This window comes from Mastigoproctus giganteus, chromosome 7, assembly GCF_048544385.1.
Source record: "Mastigoproctus giganteus isolate SK-2022 chromosome 7, ASM4854438v1, whole genome shotgun sequence".
NCBI classification, from domain to species: domain Eukaryota; kingdom Metazoa; phylum Arthropoda; class Arachnida; order Uropygi; family Thelyphonidae; genus Mastigoproctus; species Mastigoproctus giganteus.
The window spans coordinates 62,806,394-62,828,597 of record NC_143581.1 but is presented as its reverse complement, the minus strand read 5'-3'; the positions used below and the strand labels follow the sequence as shown (position 1 = coordinate 62,828,597).

Sequence of the window (22,204 nt, the reverse complement as noted above, 5' to 3'; positions counted from 1 at the left end):
TTTTGAAACAAAAGTTATAGAAAAGATTCAATTCATAGAGGAAGTGCATTATTTTCTATTTGGATTTACTTATGAAATAACATCGGGCAATATCCTCCTGAATGTTCTCAATTTGTCATCCGTTTGGAAAGATATGGTTCCGAATAACGTCCACAACTGAAGGATATATTATTAAATGCCTCTTGATTCGGTGCTGTCGTTTGGTTAGCTGATCCCAGGCAAAGGAGAAAGGTTGTGGTAGGCAGTTATTCAAGGTTTTTCAGCCAGCTGAACTTGCAAATTGGAATATTTCCGTACAAGTATATTCATATAGACTTAATAGACAATAAAAGATCTCATATAGTATCATATACAATGATACTAGATGATATACAGGAATTTTGCTAGTAGGGAAAAGGACGTGATTGTCCCTCTGTATAAGGCAATGGTCAGGTCACGCCTTGAGTACTGCGTACAGGTCTGGAGGCCTCATTTTAGGAAGGATGTAGATTTGCTTGAGCGTGTACAGAGAAGAGCAACAAGATTGGTGAGGGGAATGAAGGAGGATCCTGTTACCAAGAGAAGCTTAAGTTCTGCAAACTGCAGCGGCTGGATACTAGGCACCTGCGAGGTGATCTGATTGAGGTGTATGGCTGATGCTACATAAGCTCATATGCTTGCTTTCTTGCATCACATGCCACCATTACTATTATATTCACCTGACTGACTATAACAAAAGTAGGCACTACGCCAAGACAACCTCAAACAACAACAAAAAACCAACATTTTGCATCTGTAGTAGATACTGAATAAATATTTGAAGATCGCAGAAACAGGTTCTACATTAGATATTACAAAGATTAACTCCTCAGTTATATATATATATATGTCTAACAGGATGGGCTCTCTTGCTCTGCTATTGTATGTGTATATTATATATACGTTGAGCTAGTTGACATGTAAAGTGATATTTATTTATAGTATATAGGCTGGACGTGGTCCCATGGTTAGTATGAGCGTAACAGATAAGTCAGATTAGGGTTCGAGCCCGTACACTGCCACGAAAGACGCATGTGCTCATTATGAACTATTGCACCGAAACTTTCGCTCCCCCATAAATCAATATATAGCCTCTCCTGGCCATGGTCTTTTCGGAAATAAACGGAAGTTCGTTATTAATATATTTACTGCCCAATGAAAGTGCATCAAGGTTATTAATATATGAAGAAAGCACTTCAGGCGTGCCATGATCATGGTCACAAAGTAAAAGATACATAGCATCGTTCAACGAAGACGAAGAATCCTCTGGGATGCTAGAGGATGATACAAGACATCCTTTGTTAGCATCCCAGATAATCAGTCAACTTTGACAGTAGTTGACCCGTACGGGAGATGTCTCTAAATATCACATACAGTAGAGACAGTGTTTTAGAAAAATGATCACGATTCTCAGGCAAGATTAGATCATCGCTTTGGGCAACGTTTTAATTCACTGCTTGACCCTTGCATTTTGGTGACTTTATAAGAAATAATCATCCAGAATATCAGGAACTGTTTGTATGAAGGTGCTTAGAGTTCCGCGCAGCGATATGAAAAGCATTCATGTCGTCTGTTGTGTGGCTTAAAACAATCCACAAAGGAACCTGCACTTTGTGTTGCTAGTGGCGAATCCATGAATTTCTCCCTCCTGACTATCAATATGCACAAGTAACATACAGCGGCTGGAACACCAATAGTAATTCTCAGAATGCACTTGAGGAAGAATGAATTTCAACTGCGGAATGTTTTGTTTAGCGATTATAAATTCCATCGATGTCTTGTTTTTATACACACACGCACGCACGCACACAGGGTGTTTCAAAAGTGATGGTCAATAATTTAAAAGAACTATGCAGACTACAATATGCAAAAAAAAAGCCTAGGAAACATTGGTCGTGAATCGTTTTCGAGATATTGCACATTTCTAGTTGGGATCCACCACTGACAAGGGGAACTGGAAAGAGTTTAGATCCACCACTGACTTGTTTGTTTAGGTTAGGTAATGCTCATTCTCTCCCTTTTCCTTCTCTCAATGCTTTGAAACGTAGCAGGCATACTAGTACTTTTCAAAGGATATTCAACATGGAAAGAGGTTATAGCAATAACCTCTTTCCATGCATTTTGGTGAGAACGCCTTAGAGAACATGGGCGCTTCGCACATGGAGTACGAGCAGGTAGGCCCAGAAGCATAACACCTGATGTTGATGAAAGGGTGTTAGAAAGAACATCCTGTAGCAGGTAACATTTGAAAAATTCTGTGGTGTTCAAACCAAAAATTAAACCTTTTTTATCTTATGTTTAATGAAACCACCCTTAGCAAAGGATTCACAGCTTTTTGCTAAACTAGTGCTCCCATAGTCAGTGGCGGATCTTAACAGAAAATGTGCATTATTTCGAAAACGGTTCATTTGCGGCCCGATGTTCACTGGGACTTTTTTGCTGATTTTAGTTTGTACTTTTCACCTTTAAATTATTGACCATCATTTTTGAAACACCTTATATATATATGGTTAGTGTCCGAATCGAAAAATATTTAATTTAAAAAAAACTTCAATTAAAAATTAATTAAACTGAAAAAAAAAATGGTTAGGCCGGACTTCATTTTTGGCTCCCAGTCAGTGAAGAATACTGACATCTCTAGATGTCAACTTTCTATCTTGTCCTTGATAAGGATATTGACGCAACATCAATACTTTTTATGAGAAAGAAATAACGTCTCTGAAGTTCGTTCATTTAGACTATTGTTGAAAAATGAACTTCTTTGCTCGTAGTTCTGGCAGGTGCTTTGAAATATGAATGGTTGAATTAAATTATTTTTGTTTCCTTATCAGTTTCATTGCATAATTTGTTGTATCGCATATATACTGCAATATAATGAGACCGCTTTACTGCGTAAAAGCTACGCAAATAAATGCTCATAATTAATATAATCCGTGTTTTATTGCAGAAAGCGCTGGTGAATTCTGCTGTTTTGATACAGGAAGCAGGACTGTCTAGTCAGAGAAATGTGGCCATTAACAGGTAATACATTTTCCATAGCTTATGAAAAGAGCGTTAAACATTTATTTTGTCTTCTTAATGGATTCCTGGAACAGCCTCATTCACAGCCCACTTCACGTTCACATGCAAACAGTCATTACTAAAAATTAGAAGGATATTAGCGAACTCGGCGTGTCAATAACAACCCTTTTCCCCGTCTCAACTTCATTATCATTGGTCATTAGTTCGCCAGCGCCCTATTCATTGCTGTTATGTTTATATTTGGAGAATTAAATTTCGGAAAGTGTAGAGATACAACTGAACTGCGTGCATGTTAGCCCATCACAAAGTCCACAAACAAGTTATTAAGGCCACTATTTTGCCGTTTTTTTTTTTTTTTTTCCTATTCAAAATTAAGTGCCATATGAAGCCTTCCAAAGAATAGATTTGGGTGTTGAATAGGCCTTTTATTAAACCATAAAGAGTAATCGTTCGGTACGTTCTCTTATGAACCCTCTTAACTAGTGTCATCTCCATTAACAACGGCATATAAACAAGAATTATTGACTCAACTAAAGCACACCCAGCTTTTTTAACGTTACCGTTGATTAGATGAGATTTTTGAAATAGTTAAGATCAAATTAGTATTTATTCCATAACAGCCAAAATTATTTTAAATGGATTCGCCCAGAAACTCATTAAAAGATTCAGAAAAGAAAGGAAAGAGAATTATATCCGCTCTTTCCTGCTAAGATCCCGCACTCCATTGAAAAGAGAACGTTATTTGTAATACTCAGTACCTAAAGATCGTGAATAAAAATTAATAAAATATTCATTTTTAATACCAAATGCTCCTCAAATTACTCACTTCCCTCCCCTTTTCAGAAAAAATAGGGTATGTGGAGTTCATATAACCAAATAGAAGTTTTGTTATTGGGCCCGGATTCGCGTTACATCACGTAATGTATAAAATTGGAACTCTTATCGCTGGTCACCTGAATTTCCGCATAAAATGCATAACGACGGTTTTAGAAAGTTTTAAATTACATATTATTACATATTTATTTAAATAAAAGATTTAAAATGTATTCGTTTGTTTTTATCTCCACTTAAAACTGCTAATTCGCGATACTAATACTTGGGGATTGGGTTGTTTAAATCTATACCGCGGCAACTGAGCCGTCACTTATGTTTTCTGTAAATTGCGTCACCGGCCTCACCACACCGGGTAGAAAAGTCGGGGTTTGAATCCCATCGATAACGCGAGAAACTTTTATGCGATTTTTTCACCCCGTGGCCATGTTAGTCGATCTCAGACGTGGACAGCAAGGTTTCTTCCCCTAAACTCAGGTTTTTTTGTCCAACAAAGCAGGCAAATTGACCGGAGAACACACGCAATTTACAAACACAATACACAAGGGTAGATAAATAACTTTCCGGGTGACCCTAATAAATAGTTTACTCTTCTTGGGTTGTGTTTTACGGGATGAAAAATCCGACTTAGGCGGTAAATTTACGATTAAAAAACTATTGGTGATTTGCGTAGAATTGGAATTTATCACGAAATTGGGTAATGCATCAATTTTTTTTTTTTTTTTTTTTTTATTAGCGAAAGAATCCTCTGAAATATTTATAATCTTTTATATTATAGTATGGAAATTCTAAAAATAAACTCAGACCATATGGCATTATCTTAGGATATTCTATAATTGTTTAAAATTATTTCATTTGTATAATAATTTAATGATTTTTCTTTATTTAATGAAATATGTGTAATCCTTTCATGCATTGCAGGTTAAAGAAGGCAGTAGAAAAAGGCCAAGAAAATGAAAGAGTATTTTTTAATTTGGGGATGCTAGCATTGGAAAATGAGGACGTCCGAAGCGCGGAAAAGTGGTTCAAAAAAGCCGCTCAGGTAACGTAGGAATAAAATGTGGTTTATTTCCATTTTGTAGTATCTAGAAAAACAGATTAAATCGGCGTTTTAAGCAACAATCTTGTCGTTCCCATTTCCCATGCCATTTGAATGGATTCCAAACGAAGGCGAAGATCATGTCAACCACCTGATTTTTCAATATCCAGCATTAAAAAAAATAAAGAATATATATACAAATTTGTATATACACTGTGCTGCCACTTTATTAGGTACACCTACCTAGTAGCGCGTTGAGCCTCCTTTATCCTTTAAAACAGCCTGAATTCGTCTAGGCATGGATTGAACAAGATGCCAAAAACGTTGTGCAGGAATGGAGTACCATGCAGACATGAGTGTGTCACGCAGTTCCTTGAGATTCGACGGAGGTGTAGACGTGCAGCGAACAGCCCTTTCCAGCTCATCCAAAAGATGTTCAATAGGATTGATATTCGAGGGACTGAGCTGGCCACTGCAGCAAAGAAAAGTCATTGTCATGTTCCTGGAACCATTCCATAGTGATTCGGGCTTTGTGCACCGGCGCATTTTACTGCTGGAAGTAACCATCTGACTGAGAATAAACTGTCAACATGAACGGATGCACTTGGTCAGCAACGATATTTAGGTACGATGTGGCATTCAGACGTGAATCTATGGGTATCAATGGACCCAACGTGTGCCAAGAAAACATTCCCCACACCATAACACTGCCCCCACCACCTTGCACAGTAGTCGTCAAACATGACGGGGTCCATGGATTCATGTTGTTTTCGCCAAATTCTGAGCCTTCCATCAACACGATGCACCAGGAACTTCGACTCGTCAGACCAAGCAATTGTTTTCCAATCCTCGATAGTCCAGTGCTGGTGTTGCTGTGCCCACAGGAGTCGTACTCTCTTGATCTTCATTGATAACAAAGGTACACGATGTGGCCGTCGGCTGTTATAGCCCATTCGCGACAAAATGCGGCAAGTGGTCCGTTGCGATATTTTTTTCTGCGCACCAAGGTTGTATTCTGACGTAATGTTCGACAATGTGCCCCGTCTGTTTGCTTTCACAATTCTAGCCATCCTCCTCTGACCTCTCTCATCAACAAGCGATTTTCTTCCAGAGGAGTGCCGTTGAGAGGATGCTTTCTGTTCGTTGCACCATTCTCGATACACCCTTGAAACTGTGGTGCGCGAAAAGTTCAGGAGAACTGCCGTTTCAGAGATGCTTTGTCCAGCACGTCTTGCATCTATTACCATGCTTCTTTCGAAGTCCGTTAGATCACTCCTTTTTCCCATTTTTGCTACGGTTTGTACGCTTAACTGATACTGGGAAGGTGTTCTGCTGCATTTATATTCACAACTGTGGTCATGTGACTTGCAACGTTGTGGGACAAATCATTTGTGTGCACACAGGGGTGTACCTAATAAAGTGGCAGCACTGTGTGTGTGTGTGTGTGTGTGTGTGTTGTTTATAAATATATGGACGACCTTGCTTATTCTGGTGTAAATGGAAATCATAAAAGTTAGCATCCTCTATTTTTTCGCCTGTGCAACTGACGCTATGAGATGGAAACGTAAAGTCATCGCTCTAGACCAGTTAATTTGGCCACATGAGAAAAATTCCCATAAGTACCTCCCATCTTGACGGGATTTGAACCCAGTCTATTGCATTTCTATACAGTGTGAAGGACAGCGTAATCTCCGTGCTACTGCGAGAGCGGATCGAAAAGTAGCTTAACGGAACAGCTGGCTTATCCCTAGGATGCCTTTTTAGTTTGAAGAAACAATGCATGAAAACTGTATACAGTACAAAATTAAAATTGAGCAGAACATACGATTCAATAAATTTTTAAAATAGGGATACACTGTATACTGGTGGTACAAAAGTCCACCTCATAAGAGAAGTCAGTTATTTGTAAAAATAACGAAAACTGAAAGAGGGAAAAGTTGTTGCGTGGCATGGGTTTCCAATCTACACCGTTAATTTTTTTATCTACTATACGACGAGCAGTTACGTCGTTATTCGCTAGGTGTATCAGTAGGGGAAAAAGGTCGAAGATGTTGCCACTTCGATCTGACGGCGAAAGAGGAATGCTCGAATTGGGTTAAGTGGTACCACTGGAAAACGAAGGCCGAACGAAACCATTTTGTTTTTAGGAACAGAAATAATGTTTTAGTGGACTAACAGTAGTATGTTATCTGATCAACTTATCTCTGAAAGGTGGCATTTTTTGAACTGTACCACCCTTAGACTAAGGGTGGTCTACTGTATAGTAGGTGAGAATCGGCTTATTCTCATTCCGAATTATCTTAATATCGTAAAATGCTTTTCGTTTTTTGAAGTTCATTTTCTGTATATACTAGCTGGAAAATACAGACCAAATTTTATGTGCATAATGAGCAAAATGTACTCGTCCATTCCTTATGTGCACATTGGAATTGCCTGACCTGGACATGCTCATTGCCCCTGAAAGACACAGAAATGTTGGTTGAATAGTTCAGTGCTATACAAGCCTGTGTGCCATTTTATACTCATTTAAGTACGATTAATGTACCCTCAACACTTTCCCACTGTTGGCTACATTGACACACGTCTTTTAGTATACAAGAGTACGAGAGGGTAGCGCCATAACTATAGTAGATAAAAACCAAATTGAAAACCAGTGATTTGCATCAACTCGCCTTTTTTTTTTTTTTTTTTTTTTTTTTGATGTTTTTCAAATAACCCACTTCTAGAGAACATCCTGTTTATTACAGCTTGAGATAAAAATCAATTAAAAATACAAACTTTTTCAAGCCAAAATTAAAAGTAACTTTTCCATAGATAACACAACTGTTTTTTTTTTTTTTGTTAGTTAGTTATTTGGTTTTTAGGAGTATTAGCAACTAAGGCCATATTGCTCCGGGGATATGCGGTGGTCATTCCCTGACCTTTGCGCATTCTCCGTATTTGGTGGTGATGGGCTCGAACCCCGGTCTAATCAAGAAGCGTGTGCTACGCACTGTTGCTCCTGTCCACCTGGCTATGGAGGCTTTAAAATCCTTCAGTTTTACCTGTATTACATCAGTTGATTACATCTTTGCCCTCATGATTTAAATTCCTGGCCAACGAAGTTGTGATATGTTGCCTATTGCGATATGAAAATCGATTTTTCATCCCGCAAACCGACTATAGAATTTGTCATTTAGAGACTCATTGCACTTAATCTCATGAATAGTTGCCTCGTCCCCAGTTCTAAATAATTCACAATCCTATTGGAAGAAAACGTTCGATCTAGCAGTAGTCACAAACAAACCAATCATTTTTCGTGCGCAGGAACCACTTGAAATGTATGCAAGCATCATAAAACGATTTTCCTGCCCAAAATGAACCGCTGTAAAACTAATACTCGAATGCAAGGCTAGTCCTTTCGGTGTGCAGCGATCCGCGACACAATTGGAAAGGTCCTAAAATCCATACAGAGGGCTTCATCCTCAGCCCTGGCATCCGCTCCTGATGGAACACGTTGCAATACTTGTACCTGAGTCTCCTGAACTGTAATACCGGGCCTGCGCGACGCACCCCAGAATCATAAAAATTCCTCTCACACCGGGTGTAAAGGGCCTAGTTTTGAATTCCTTCATTGACTCAAAGATTTTTATTAGCTTGTTTCAAACGTGGTCGAGTTAGTCGGTCCCGAGTTGAGGATCGCATGGATTTATCTCCCAGAAATTCGGGTTTTTCGTCCAGCAAACTAGCCGAAGAATTCACGCAATTATAGCTCACTCTCATGATGAGCCAAGCCTTAGATGCTTTGGCATTAACACACATCATCATATCCAGAATCTGATGAAATATCCAAATAATAACTGATGCATATGTTTTGGTCTCATCTTAATGACGCTAACAGTAAAAATCAAACATTTTAAAATGTTTGTAGAAAAGCAAACGTTGTTTGAAATTTTAAGCAAAATTATATAACCTCTGCTCATTATTTATTTATTTTATGACTTAGGAGAGGTAAATTTAATACTTAACTGTTACATCTTCTCAAAAAGAAGACAAAAATTCACAGAAATTCGTCATTCCTGTTTTTTTTTTTAGATTAAACCAAACTCCTCAAGTACGCTCTTCAACTTGGCTCTTCTGCTCTCTGAGCAAGGGAATCCTTCCGAAGCTGTGGTCTTTCTCCATCGTTTACTTCAGGTATATACTTCTTCTTGTGCTCATAATAGTCTACTAAAAAAAAATAGTTTTAGCATAAGACCAAATTAAACCAATAACTTAGTTTAATTGTTTCACATTAAATATCAATTTTGTTTGTTAAAATATTGTATGCAAACTTATAAAAGGTACAAAAACATTTAAAAATTATCACAACGCTTCATTACTGATAAAACCGGCTTTCGTTACGAGAAACCGAATGACTTAATTGCTTACTGAAAACATACATGATCTTACCAAAATTAATAGGAAACTTAAAATGATGAACAAAATATGTATTTATTCAAAGAAGTTTATTACATGGCTAACCTTTGACTGTAATGAATGTACTGAAAGCTCGTGGTGTTATAATCAATGTACACTTAAAAGCATTCGTGAGTGCCACTGATCCGTCTGCAGACGATTTGATCCTTTCCGTGCTTGCCAGCTCAAGAGCCCAGCTTGAAATTTCTGCTCACCGAGCACTCTGGCTCCTCCAGGAGTGGGCTACACAGCACAACCTGACAATCTCGGTTGTACCGAGATTGTCAGGTTGTGCTGGGTAGCCCACTGGGAAAACCTCCAGCATCCTCCTGAAAGGGAACCTAAGCTCAACCAGACCACCACAGATTAAGATCAATGCCGCAAGCACCGCACCCAGCTTTAAGCACCTTGGTGTAATACTGGACTCAAAACTGGCCTTCCTCCCACACCTACAGGATATCCAAAAGAAGATAAGAATACCGAAAACGGGAATAGTGAGTTATGGCTCCTATAGTAATAAAGGAGTTCCGTTCCAAAGTATGAAATATATAAGAAAAACTAGTCTAAAATTTTGTCTATGTATGTGTTATACAAAACCTTCATAATATGACTATGTACATAGACAGTACACAGTGAATTGCAAGCATATGGCATCGAAATGAAAATAATAAACAATTTAATATTAAATGTAATATTTATTAAAAAAATTGAAACAAATCTTTCAAACCAGCGCCTTTGCTATAGCTAAAAAACTTATCCCGCCAGTGGTATCACCAGTTTCGCTAGTGTTGATAAAGGCTTTTGTCTTTTCACGAATGATGAGTGAACTTAACGGAATTTTATTTTGAGTTCGGTCTTCTTTCCACAGATTTAAAGCTTTTTCCATTTTTTCTAATTTAACATCACGAGTTACAGAGCAAACTTTTGAAACAATTAGCGCGTTTTCACGGACACTACGGCGGATTTTTTCTTCCGATTTTTTGATTGATCGTACCGTTGACTCATTGATTTTATAATGTTTTGCCACTGAGGAGACACTTTCACCATTAGAAATTTTGTCTAATAACTCAATTTTATTCGCTAATGCCATCACCTTCTTTGATCTTTTCACATTTCCCTTGTTATTCGTAGCCATATTTTTGTACGGGTTAGAAAGAACTTGTCCACAATAAAGTCACTTTCTTCCATTAATACACTCGAAAACGTCTGTTTTACACTGCAAAACGGTAGATTTATCATTTTTGTAAGTAAATCAATTTATAATGGATAAATTTATTCAATTTATAAGCATATAAATTAAAAACAAACGACAAAACCTTCCATGACAAGTGCATAACACATACTGGATAAGGATTATCAAGAAACAGCCACGCTCGCGATTTTGTCACCCCTCTCCCCCCCCCACCCACTGAGCGCTGTTTTGAGCGGGAAAGATAATTTTAGCCACGCCCATGTTTTTTTATGGCGGAAAATGTTCACGGCGCTTTAAAATTCACATTTTTGTAGGTTTCATTTTATATTAAATCAGCGACCGCGAAAAGCGGGGGTTTACTGTAAATGTGTTGGCAGGTATGGTCGGTGACTGCTTAGTCGGCCCATACCTGTTACCATCCCGCATGAACTCCGCTAAATATCGGATCTTTCTTGAACAAGTTCTACCAGGGTTACTTGACGATGTCCCAGCAAATGTGAGACGCAACATTTGGTTTCTACATGACGGTGCGCCTGCCCATTATGGAAGGTGTGTTCGTGACCATTTGAACAGGCGTTTTGGGCGTCGATGGATTGGCCGTGACCCGTTGCCTGGCCCCCACACTCACCTGATTTATCGAGCCTTGATTTCTTTCTATGGGGGCCCTCAAATCTATCGTGTATGAATCGCCTGTGGAGACGGAAATGGATCTCGTGGCGAGACTCGTCTGCGCTGCTGCTACTGTCAAAGAAACTCCAGGTGTGTTCGACCGTGTCCGCCAATCCATGCTGCGTCGGTGTCACGCATGTATCGCGTCTCATGGTGGAACCTTCGAGCGTCTGTTGTAACATCATGAAATGTATCCATCTCGTATTCCATTGTTAATATTATGTCAAATAAATCTTTGCCACTAATTACTGTGTTGTGCCTCTGCTACTACTTTCCTGTTATGGGTTCTTATGCGATTCACATTCCTTTAGATGTTACCTACCTCCCCTAAACGTTTGTACCAATATTTTTAAGACATTTTGTATATATATATATATATATATATATATACGGCGCAATATGGTCTAAGTCGCAGGTGCGCCAAAAACCCCTATAACAATCATTATTTTTTTCATTCTCAATAGCAATTATGCGATTCCTAACCTATCAAGTAATCTCTACCCGTTGAAGAGTATCCACCTGTTGATAATGTTAATACCATAGCCTTTTGAAAGTACTCACAAAACAGTTTCATTTTATCGTGTCTCATTTTTCCTAATTTTAATTTGGTATTTCGTTTTGTTCAGTTTTCAAAATCGCAAAGTAATGGCTGCTTTCTTTAGTGTGGAAACTAAGGCTCTGAGGATTCAATGTTGTCTGCAAATTTGCCGTTAGTTGGTCAGTTCCCTCACCACCTAGGCCACGGTGTAAAAAAAAAAAAAAAATAAGTCTATAAAAATTTTCTCCCGTCTTCACAGAATTCGAACCCGGCTGTGCTACCGCGGAGGTAGCGGCTAAAAGTCTCTCTCTCTCTCTCACTCAATTTCGGCAGATGCCTGTTTTTAAATCTTTATGCATCTCAGAAATTAATTGCTCTTTCCTTTGTGACACTTTTAATATCGCTAATCCACTTAAAATAATAAAAGCGCGCAGTTCTTTGATCTCCGAATAGCGACCTGTGTTAACACAAGTTTCTGCCGAGCGGCAAGAGTAAAGGTTCTGAAACTAAATTATAGCCTACCTTAATTACAGTTGACATGTATTCGGGTAAAAACATTTAGTTTATGTTCATTTGATTTCATTAAACAGATGATGACATTAACGAGTTATTATGGTAAGTCGTTGACTTTTTTAATACAGTGGGGAGGGCTGGGCTATTGTCATGGTTTTAGGCCACATTCCTTCCTCGTCACACATCTCAGGAGGTCGTGTACTTTAACCGCATGGAGTGTGCATTGATTAATGCAATTCCGTGCATCTTGGAGAATTCAAGGGGCAACTCCATGAACCTTGAGTACCATTCTTTTTTTGAATAATGTTGGCTGGGCAGTCTAGTTTGCTGGATAAAGAATAAATATGTCCCAATAAGAACTGTAAACGTGATGGTTGAAAAAAAATAGGAAAATTTTTTAAGGAGAAAAGTGTCATGTTGTAGGTTTAAAATAGTGAATGAGACAACGTAATGCTATTTTTTTAAAACGCTATAAGCTAGAATAATTACCTACACTGCTGGGCAATGAAACTGCTCCACATAAAAGGAATGCATGCTTTGAGTTCAAAATAAATGGAGTGATAGATAATGTAAACAAGATAGTTAAGTTGTTGTATTAACGTTAGTGTGAGGAAAAATAAATAAATATATATATGTATATAATAAAGTTTGTTTATACTCTGAGACGACCACATAGTCAGAAGAGTTTACAAGATAGAGAGAATACAAGTAACAACACCGTATTTAGCAGTCACTGATTTGAACACTGGTCACTCAAAGCACATATACTTATGCACCTTCTCACATGACCACTTGGCTACGGCTGTTTACGATAATGTGCCACACTACAAAATTCTTTTGCAGTGTGGCATAGTACATCCACGGGCCAAAAAAATACGAACCTTTTTTTTTCAGTATCGAATCGGGCCCACTTCGAATAACAACAAATGTGCGGTGCGGTGCGGCGCGGCGTGGATTCTGTAAGGTGTTTTAGTGCTTTTTGGCTTAATTGTAACCATTCTTCCTGAATATCGCGTAGCTGCGACAAAGTTGAAGGAAGAGGCCCTCGTTGCATATTCCACACATTCTTAATAGGATTGAGCCCAGGTGAATTTTGCTGGCCAGGGAAGGTGGTTGGAAATCCGTGTCACGTTCTCTAAACCATTCTTGCACGATTCGCTGTTGCATTGTCATCCATAAAGGGGCCATCAACTTCGGGATAAACGTTTAATAGGTTCTCGCCACACTCTGCCTACCATCAGCGCAAAAACAAACAGTATCGTGATTCCCATGGCCACAGGACTTTCTTCCATTGTTCCACTGCCCAATCACGACATTTTCAGCACTACTTCAAGCGATTTTTTCTTTCTTTTCTCTGAAATAAGCGGTATCTGAATAGGCAGGCGATCTCTTTAAAATAGGGCAGTTCTGGACTTTTTTTTTTTTTTTTTAATTCCGATTTCATTTGCAGCACACTGGACGCCCCATTTTTCCGCCTTTGAGATGTGGAAGAACGCATGAATTCCAGTCGTTAAAAATCTTTGAGATGGATGCTTTTCGGAAATCAGTTGTTTCGTTTCATGAATGGTGGCTCCTGCTAAACGTGCACCCACTATAAAACCTTTTCGAAGTCTCATAGGTCACGCGTTTTCCCCATTCTGGCTTCAGATTATTACAGTTGAACAGCCTGTGCATTCTTTCTACTGAATGAGGCAACATGTCATGGCGCCTCCGTAGCCAGGTGGGCAGGAGCAGCAGTGCGTAGAACACGCTTCTTGATTAGACCGGGGTTCGAGCGCGTGAGCCACCAAATATGGAGGATGCGGAAAGGTTAGGGAATGACCACCGCATATCCCCGGAGCAATATGGCCTTAGTTGCTAATGCTCCTAAAAACCAAATAACAACAGCAACATGTCATCACCCCACATCACATTTTATTTGTCTTTATTTGCATTTCTTCCGTCTGTGATTATCTTATTACAGAAGTGCGTATTTTTTTTACCAGTGTATGTACTATAATATTTATTATCAGAATGGTGGTATGTTACTATAATATGTTGTTCCTCGAGGTAACAAACTCATTCAACGATGTGTATTCTGCCTTTAAATTGCACTGCTTCATGTTTTTCTGGATGAAAGAAAAAAATGAGTATTTGGGAGAAAACACCTTACCTATCCTCGCTTGAGACCGAATAATTCAGCGGAGGTGTGAAAAATCCCCATAATTTCATCTCTTTGATAGAATTCAAATTCAGATCTTTTCTACATAGTGTGCAGAGGACAATGCTTATTCACTGTGCTACCGCCAGATATATTACTACAATAATAATTTTGTTAACGGCTCCCAAGCGCAGCTTATATCCGTATAAGTGTATTATGTCTATATAAGTGTGTTCACTGGCCGATTTGCATGTTGTGCGGGCTGAAATTTTCAATAACTCATGGTTGAACCAGACTCCCTCTGTTAAGAATGACAAACTGCAGCCTGGATTGAAGAGGACTGAAAAAATTCCTAATCAAACCCAGCTTTTCCAAGCGAGTGACAAGTGGCAATAGTGAAGAAATTCTATAGGCGGTTGAAGGTCATTTGTCAGCTGCCCTCTTCTCTCTCTCGGAATACCTAATGAATGACATTGAATTGCCTATAGAAATTCTTTCTACCAGACGGTGATTATTATTATTATTCATGGACATATTTTCTCTTATTTTAAAGAGAGAGAGAGAGAGAGAGAGAGAGAGAGAGAGAGAGAGAGACTAGACTACCTAGCGGCTGGATGGTGTTTTCCAGCATCATATTTAACTTCGTGAAGCTTTGCAAATAATGCACAGTGCTATATTCATACCTATGAACAAAATATGTTATAATAAATTGGTGCCTGCTATTTGTCCAAAGTACCTGAGTGCTTCTCAACCTAACCTATGGGAAGGAGCAGCAGTGCGTAGCACACACTTCTTCATTAGACCGGGGTTCTAGCCCGTGACCACCAGATACGGAGTATGCGGAAAGGTCAGGGAATGACCACCGCATATCCTGGAGCAATATGGCCTTAGTTGCTAATGCTCCTAAAAAAAAAAAAGAAAAAAAAAAACCTAACCTAGCACGAACATTTTCGACTTTTTGGCGATTTAATTAAGACCATTAGCTGTATTTGCTAGTGAAAGATTGTCGCCAAATTGTTTCTTAGGAAGCACAAATATGTTAATTGCTGAGATTGAAACTAAGTCAAAATTTAGGACTTAAAAAGCCTCTCACTACGGAGAACATTGCTGACGTACAAGTTAGTGTTATGCATCATTTCTGCACGTAGTAAAAATAAACAACGTTATTTACAAGGCATCGTTTTTTTGAATCTCATATTTTGAATATTCGCAACGAGTTGCCTGTCGTTGCACTACTTTGAATAAGTAATGCTTTCCCAATACGGCCGGTTCAGGGCTCTTTGGGCCCTTCATTGGTGGGTGGGTAGGTAGGTAGGTACCCGATAGTGTAACGACTGACAATCCAGTTGTAAATTTACTCCCTAATATGAGAGATGCCAAATGGTGTGATAGTTTAAACAAAGTCAAAATCTATGGCTAAAAAGGCCCCAGATTACGGAAAAGATTGCTGAGTTTCATTAATTATATAACCATCAATTATGTATAACTTTCCTTAAAATAAGATTTTAATTTGACAAAGTTTGTACATAAAATTGCATTAGTTGAAGTGCTGCAAATAAATCCCATTTGGTTCCAAATTCATGAATAATAATATTCAGTTATATTATTTACTTCTTTGAAAAACAAATAATTAATATAGCAGGAAATAGAAACAACATTATGAAGTTCTGGCTTGATGTTGGGTTGGCTACAAAAATTTCAGATATCGGTTGAATGTTGAAAAAGGTTGAAAACAGTCGGGTATCAGAGTCTTGTTTATCTTAAGATAATGGAAAGAGGAGGAGGAGGACATGTTAGATAATGCAGAATGCACAATAAAAGTTAAATGTTTCCTTGAGATTAGGGAAACAGTTTGTTATTGTATATTCAGAATAAAGCAAGTTCTCTATAGTGTATTAAATGTACATTAACATTTAAAATTTTAGTGTACATTTTTACAATAATGGATTTCATTCCATACGAGGAGAAGCCAGCATTTAAAATCACATTTAGACACAAATGTTCTTTGTTCTTTCATACGATGCACTTTCCTCACAGTTAGACAAAATTGCTGTCTGTTCTTTCATACAGTGTGTTGAAGAACAGCAACCCTAGAAAAGGTTTTTTTACTGAAGCCAGTATGGAAAAGGGTTGAGTTCGAGATCCTGTTTTGACCGAAGTTTTATGGGATTTTTTTGAGATTGTGGTAAGTTATACAGAACGTACAATTGATAGATGCGATGCGATACTGTAATCTTTAGTTTCGCTTACACAGCGCTTATCCTAAAAAAAAATAAATAAATAATAATAATAATTAAAACAAGTGGCCAAATAAAAATTTGGCCACTTGTTTTAATTGTATAAATTTTAATTCGTATCTGTGGAATTTGTTACCAGAGAGGTTAATACGATTAGTGCGAAGCTGTGAGGAACGCTGCTGTTGCTCACGGCTGCAGAGAAATCAGAATATAAAACTAATATGTTTTCTGTACGTATTTACCCTTTTCAGTACAGTGCAGTACAGTACAATACAAATACAGCAATGATTGTTCTTATACTGTCGAATATTTTACTGTACTCGCATATCTTTTGTCGTTGCAGCATCATCCTGATCACATCAAGGGCTTACTACTCCTAGGAGACATTTACGTTAATCACTTCAGGGACTTGGATGCAGCAGAACAGGTTAGTGAGTTTCTTTTCATTTTGCATAGCTAAAGATAAAATCTGTAAATCCTGATGTATGTGAAAGCAACTGGGTGAACAAAGAGCATAAGGAATCCCATTGTTCACACTATGCTTACTTCCGTATTATACGAGGGCTGTTCAATTAAATTACGATTAAAGCTTAAAAATATTTTTATTGAAAATTTAAAGAAAAAATTTTTAAAAGTCACCTTTAGCAGACTCATCCCTTTGCTTCATGGATCTGTATATAACCAAAAACTTGACAGCACTCACATGGGAACAAATCTGTTCTATATGCAGAGTGTTTGCATTCCTCTCGGAGTATATTCTGAAGCAAGGCCTGAATCGGGTTGGCAACGTGTGGATATGTTCCAATTTGCCGTTAATCTACTCAGTAAAAATTCTCGTCATCTTCACTGCCAAATCCCATGTCAAAATCTTTCTGCTCTATTTAAAATTAATCCCCCCCGCCATTCTCACACTTAAACGCTTCCCTGATCAAACCAAAGTCAACAATCCTTCACTATTCCCACAGTTCTATGAGTTTTCGGACGATCATTTCTTTCATCTTTCGCATTTACCTGACCATTTATACGGTTCTTATTATTTGCATTTTTCATTTCTGCAAAACTGTACTACTACAACAACAGCCAATACAACGATGCTCAATTAATAATGCATTTTTTTTTTTGTACTGATCAATTCAATCACCCCAATAAGCATATCCCTCACATCACGTACGCCTACAAGACCACAGTTATTGATGTGTATTACATTCACTTTACCTAATATTTACAATATTAACCTCGTTCTCTAGGATGATTTTAATTGTTCTGGAAGAGTGGCTAGAATAAAAGCAAGTATTGCGGATATCTTTAATGTCTGTATTAAAGTATTTCCTAATTAATAACTCGTCCATAATCGAAATATTGTCTGTTTATGAGAAAAGTAAAACTGAAAAAGGATTTTCCTCCTTTCTGGTCCTTTTTTGACAAGCAGTGCACCTTTTCTGGTGCACTGCTTGACAAAATTAACAGAACACGTAGAAAACGTGATGTAATTCGTTCAGCTTGCAATGAAGCGGGACAAAATTTGGTGTTGTACCGTAGAATAACAATAAAATGAGGAGACAGCGAGAAGCTTCGGTCAGGTATAAGGGACATTTATATAGGGGTTGTATAAGAATTACCAAAGAGATCACATTACATTCTTTGAGACCGAATGAATTACAAGATGCTCGAAATATGGTCACATAACATCAACATGGCTCTTGATCCCTCCAACGGCTAAAGGGACCTGAAGCGGTGAATTTGTTGCCACATAATCTTATAGATGGGATTTGTTGCCACATAATCTTATAGATTATGTGGCAACAGATCCCATTCTTCTACCAGCGCAGACGTTAGCTCACCAAGTGACCGAGGAGTTGGCTGACGGCGTGCAATGCAATGCAACGCCCAAGGGCGTCCAACACATGTTTGATCGGATTTAAGTCTAGTGATTGTGCTGCCCACGGCAGTCGTTGGATATCTTCAGTTTCAAGATATTCCTCCACCGCTTGAGGGAATGAAGTGATGCGGTCGCAACCCGTGTTTTTATAGGCATAAATAATTTGTATAATGTGCGGTTCTGTAAGATGGTAGATCAATTTCTATTGGATATTCAGAATTTGCATGCCAGGATGCCTATTATATCAAATATTCGGCTCAATATCAAATTTGCCTTATTATATCAAATATTTGATATAATTGAGTTTGTATTTAATTTTAAATACAAACTCAATATAATTAAACCGAAAGCTAACTAAATTTAAATTGATTTCAATAATGAAAGCATCCAAAGCGCGGAAATCAGCAATCATATGACACTCCAAAATATGCTTGCTAAAAATTTACAGCTTGCTTATTTTTATTTTATTTTTATTTCTATCTTGTTTTACTTTGTTTTTAAAGCGTACTGTTAAATAGTCAAATTAATCTCTCTTGAAGTATTTGTTGGTTGTTTTAGTAATGAAAAGAAGAAATGTGTTGTTTTCATAACACCTGTTATACGCTAGTATAACGATGCGTTCAATCTTTATGGTTTCTTTCTCATTATTATTATTATATTGTTGTTCTTATATTATTTCTCCCTGACTGGGAGTTCCACCCCGTGATGGGTATTTGGTTAAAGTTCTATCAAGTACACAGGGTGGTTATTATGTCTGATATTACCGTTGGTCGAAAAATTCGTAACTATCCTACAGGTGTTCAGGATTGCGGAATTTCTGGAGTTCCTTAGGTGTTCTCTGGGAGACCTGTTGCTGCTAGGCTGTTATGTGGGGTCTTTGGCACTATACCGGTGGTTGTCACTATGATCGGGATGGTTGTAACTTGTTGCATCTGCCACATCTCTTTGATCTCCTGTCTTTGGTTCGTGCACTTCCTGATTTTTAACTCATGGATTTTCTGGAGGGTTGCCAGTTTTGGGTACCGCTATGTCAATCAGATTGGTAGCCTTTTCCCTTCTTATATTCATTTTTATATTCCGTTCTTGGGTGAATTTTTTAAATATTACTTCGAGGTTGTGATCGGTATTGATAAGAAAGTAGTCCTCGATGAATTACCAATAAGTTCTTTATATAATATTAATTCATTCACTTTACTTCGTGCAGTCTGTAAAAATGCTACCCTATTACAACCGCTTGTTCCTCTGGTTGGTTGGTTGATATGTTGTTTAATGGCACAAGGGCTGCTAAGGCCATATTGTGCCCGTGTTCCTTTTGTAATTGAAGTATAAAACAGTCTGTGTAATAAAAAATTGATCTGAGCAGGCAGCTGGTAACAGTCGCGAGTACGTGCAGCGACCATCATGAGGGTGCTCGGCTTTCGTATTCCTACTCTCTTGAAATTAAACTTTCCGCATGAACGCATGAGTAAAATGTATACAAATACGGTAAAGCGAGTCATTGCATGCTATTTGGTAGATTATTTTACCTTACTATATATCATACATTTACATTTTATGTTCGTTGTTTATTTGGTTAAAGTTCTTTAAACGCTAAGATATGTTACTTTTTTTTTTTCTTTTTTTTTTTTTTTTGTTCTCTCGGTGTATGCTCAGCGTATGAGTATTACGTTTCCTCTGTTCCAATGGAAAAGGTCTATTCCAATTTATATGAAATAACAAACATTGGATATGAAAGAAAGATTAAAGAGACAATTGCCAGTGGTGTTCGATGTCACCTCTTTTTTTCTGCCTCTTGTCATTCATGCATCGCGAATTGATGCGGTACTTGAGCGAACAACGGTAACTGTGAGCATAAGCAGCTTTGAAAAACCAGTGTAAGTACTTAGTGGGGGGCATTTGTGTGCTTTGTTCGTACATAAGAGGAATTCGATATGAAGCAGACTGCGAGATTAGTCGAGCACGTCATCAAGAAGTCGGCGTGGTGTCGTCTATAATAAAATGGGTAACAAAAAAAGCACTCTTCGACACCGAGAATCACGAAGAAGCGTTCTCCATAAAAACCATTGCCATAGCAACGACGATTTATGCCGTTCATCTTTACGCCAAATCGTTTTATCTCCGCTGTAAGTGAGCATTTTTCAGAGTTTGCAATCCTCGAAGGATTTCTGTAACTTAGTATGGTGCTGTCGAAAATTTAGAAAACTCTACAGTGGCAATTTGTTCGTATTGAAGATATCCTATAAGTTTTCACCTTTGTGACCTTCGACAGGAAGCCAAACATTTGGCAGATAACGCTTTTAGGGAAGGAAAATCGAGTGCTGTTTGTGACATCACTATTGCGATAGGTCCTGCTCAGTAACACTCTCGCTCTCTGCACAAACAATAATAGGAACATCGTAAAAAGAAAAAAAAGTGAATTATATTTAACACCTACTGAAAGATGTTTAAACAAGATTAAGATCTATTTTTTCGATAGAATTTATCATCCTGTTGTATTAAAATAAAACATGCCATTTTTCAAAAATATTGCTGTTATACAAATAATTGGGCTAAGGTTGCACGGGTGCTGTATTTCGATATCACGAAATTGGGACACACAGCGGAACTCTGAGTAACCTGACTAACGGAAGTGATGTCACGTGTTATCTCACATGTCACACTTGAGTATCATGTGATGGCAATGTGATATTTTAACCGTGTCTTGTAATGCTTGATTTATTAATTAAGAAAATTAATACGAGAAAAATGTAAATTCTTGACAACATGCCACTGAAAATCGTATTATTCTACTTTTTTTATTGTGTTTGGGTTTTTTTGTTTCTTTGATTGTTTGTTTTACTTCCAACGCACTTTTATTTATGGAACATAGATTAAAATTTAATTATTAAACGTAAGTGGTATATTTATTTTTTTGGACACTAACCCAAATTAAATTATTGGTTTATTTGGGAGTCGCTAAAATTTATTTTTCTGCTTTCGAGGGTCCGTAAGCCCTTTTATTCGAACAAATGGGCACGTGATCATCAGATTCTTCGAAGCTCTGGTTAGACGTGCTGCTGTTTTGATTTTATGCAGACGCAATAAGGTGTTCGTGTTCTGTAAATTGCGTGCATTCTGTGATGTGTTTATCTGTTTTACTGGATGAAAAATCAGAGGTTTCGGAGAGGAGAGTAGGAACCGTGCAACTCTCTCGCCCAAGATCGGTATGAAACAGACACATGAAATTTTCTCTTTTCTAGAAGGTATATGAAGCCAAGCTTCTACCCATGGTGAGGAAAAACAGGGATTGTAACTTCTGTGCTGCCTACAAAGGACCCCTAGTAGTGGTTGTTGTGGCCTTTTAAATCAAAAGAAATTATTCATAATACCATTTCGTATTCTCTTCTGCTTAAACTAATCTGCAGAACAAAAGTCTTTTTTCACAATTATCTATGTTCAGTGCACGCATAAGGGTAGTACAATTTGTATTATCAGTATTACTTATGCAGAAAAAAATTGCATCAGCTAAAAAATTCATACAATTCCCATTTTTACAAGGTAACCAACCAATTTTGCTTTAAACTTTTTCAACACCTAAGCTGTACTCATAACAATTCACTTTTTGCACTCTTCACCAATCAGGTCGCCCTTCTCAAAACCCTCTCCAGAGGTTCTAGTTTGTTTTTTTTTAGGCAAGGTCTACAGACCTTA

The 22,204-nt window shown here is 37.8% G+C and overlaps 1 protein-coding gene across 1 annotated transcript in view; it reads left to right on the top strand.

The window, feature by feature from the left end:
• The window catches only part of LOC150082958 (protein O-mannosyl-transferase Tmtc3-like), a 373,607-nt gene that overhangs the window by 347,921 nt on the left and 3,482 nt on the right, over positions 1 to 22,204 (top strand). The window contains exons 17-20 of the mRNA XM_090376938.1: positions 2,966 to 3,039; positions 4,792 to 4,912; positions 8,984 to 9,085; positions 16,979 to 17,062. Of these exons, the coding sequence (XP_090233064.1) occupies positions 2,966 to 3,039; positions 4,792 to 4,912; positions 8,984 to 9,085; positions 16,979 to 17,062 (381 nt within the window). The remainder of the gene's footprint in view (positions 1 to 2,965; positions 3,040 to 4,791; positions 4,913 to 8,983; positions 9,086 to 16,978; positions 17,063 to 22,204) is intronic.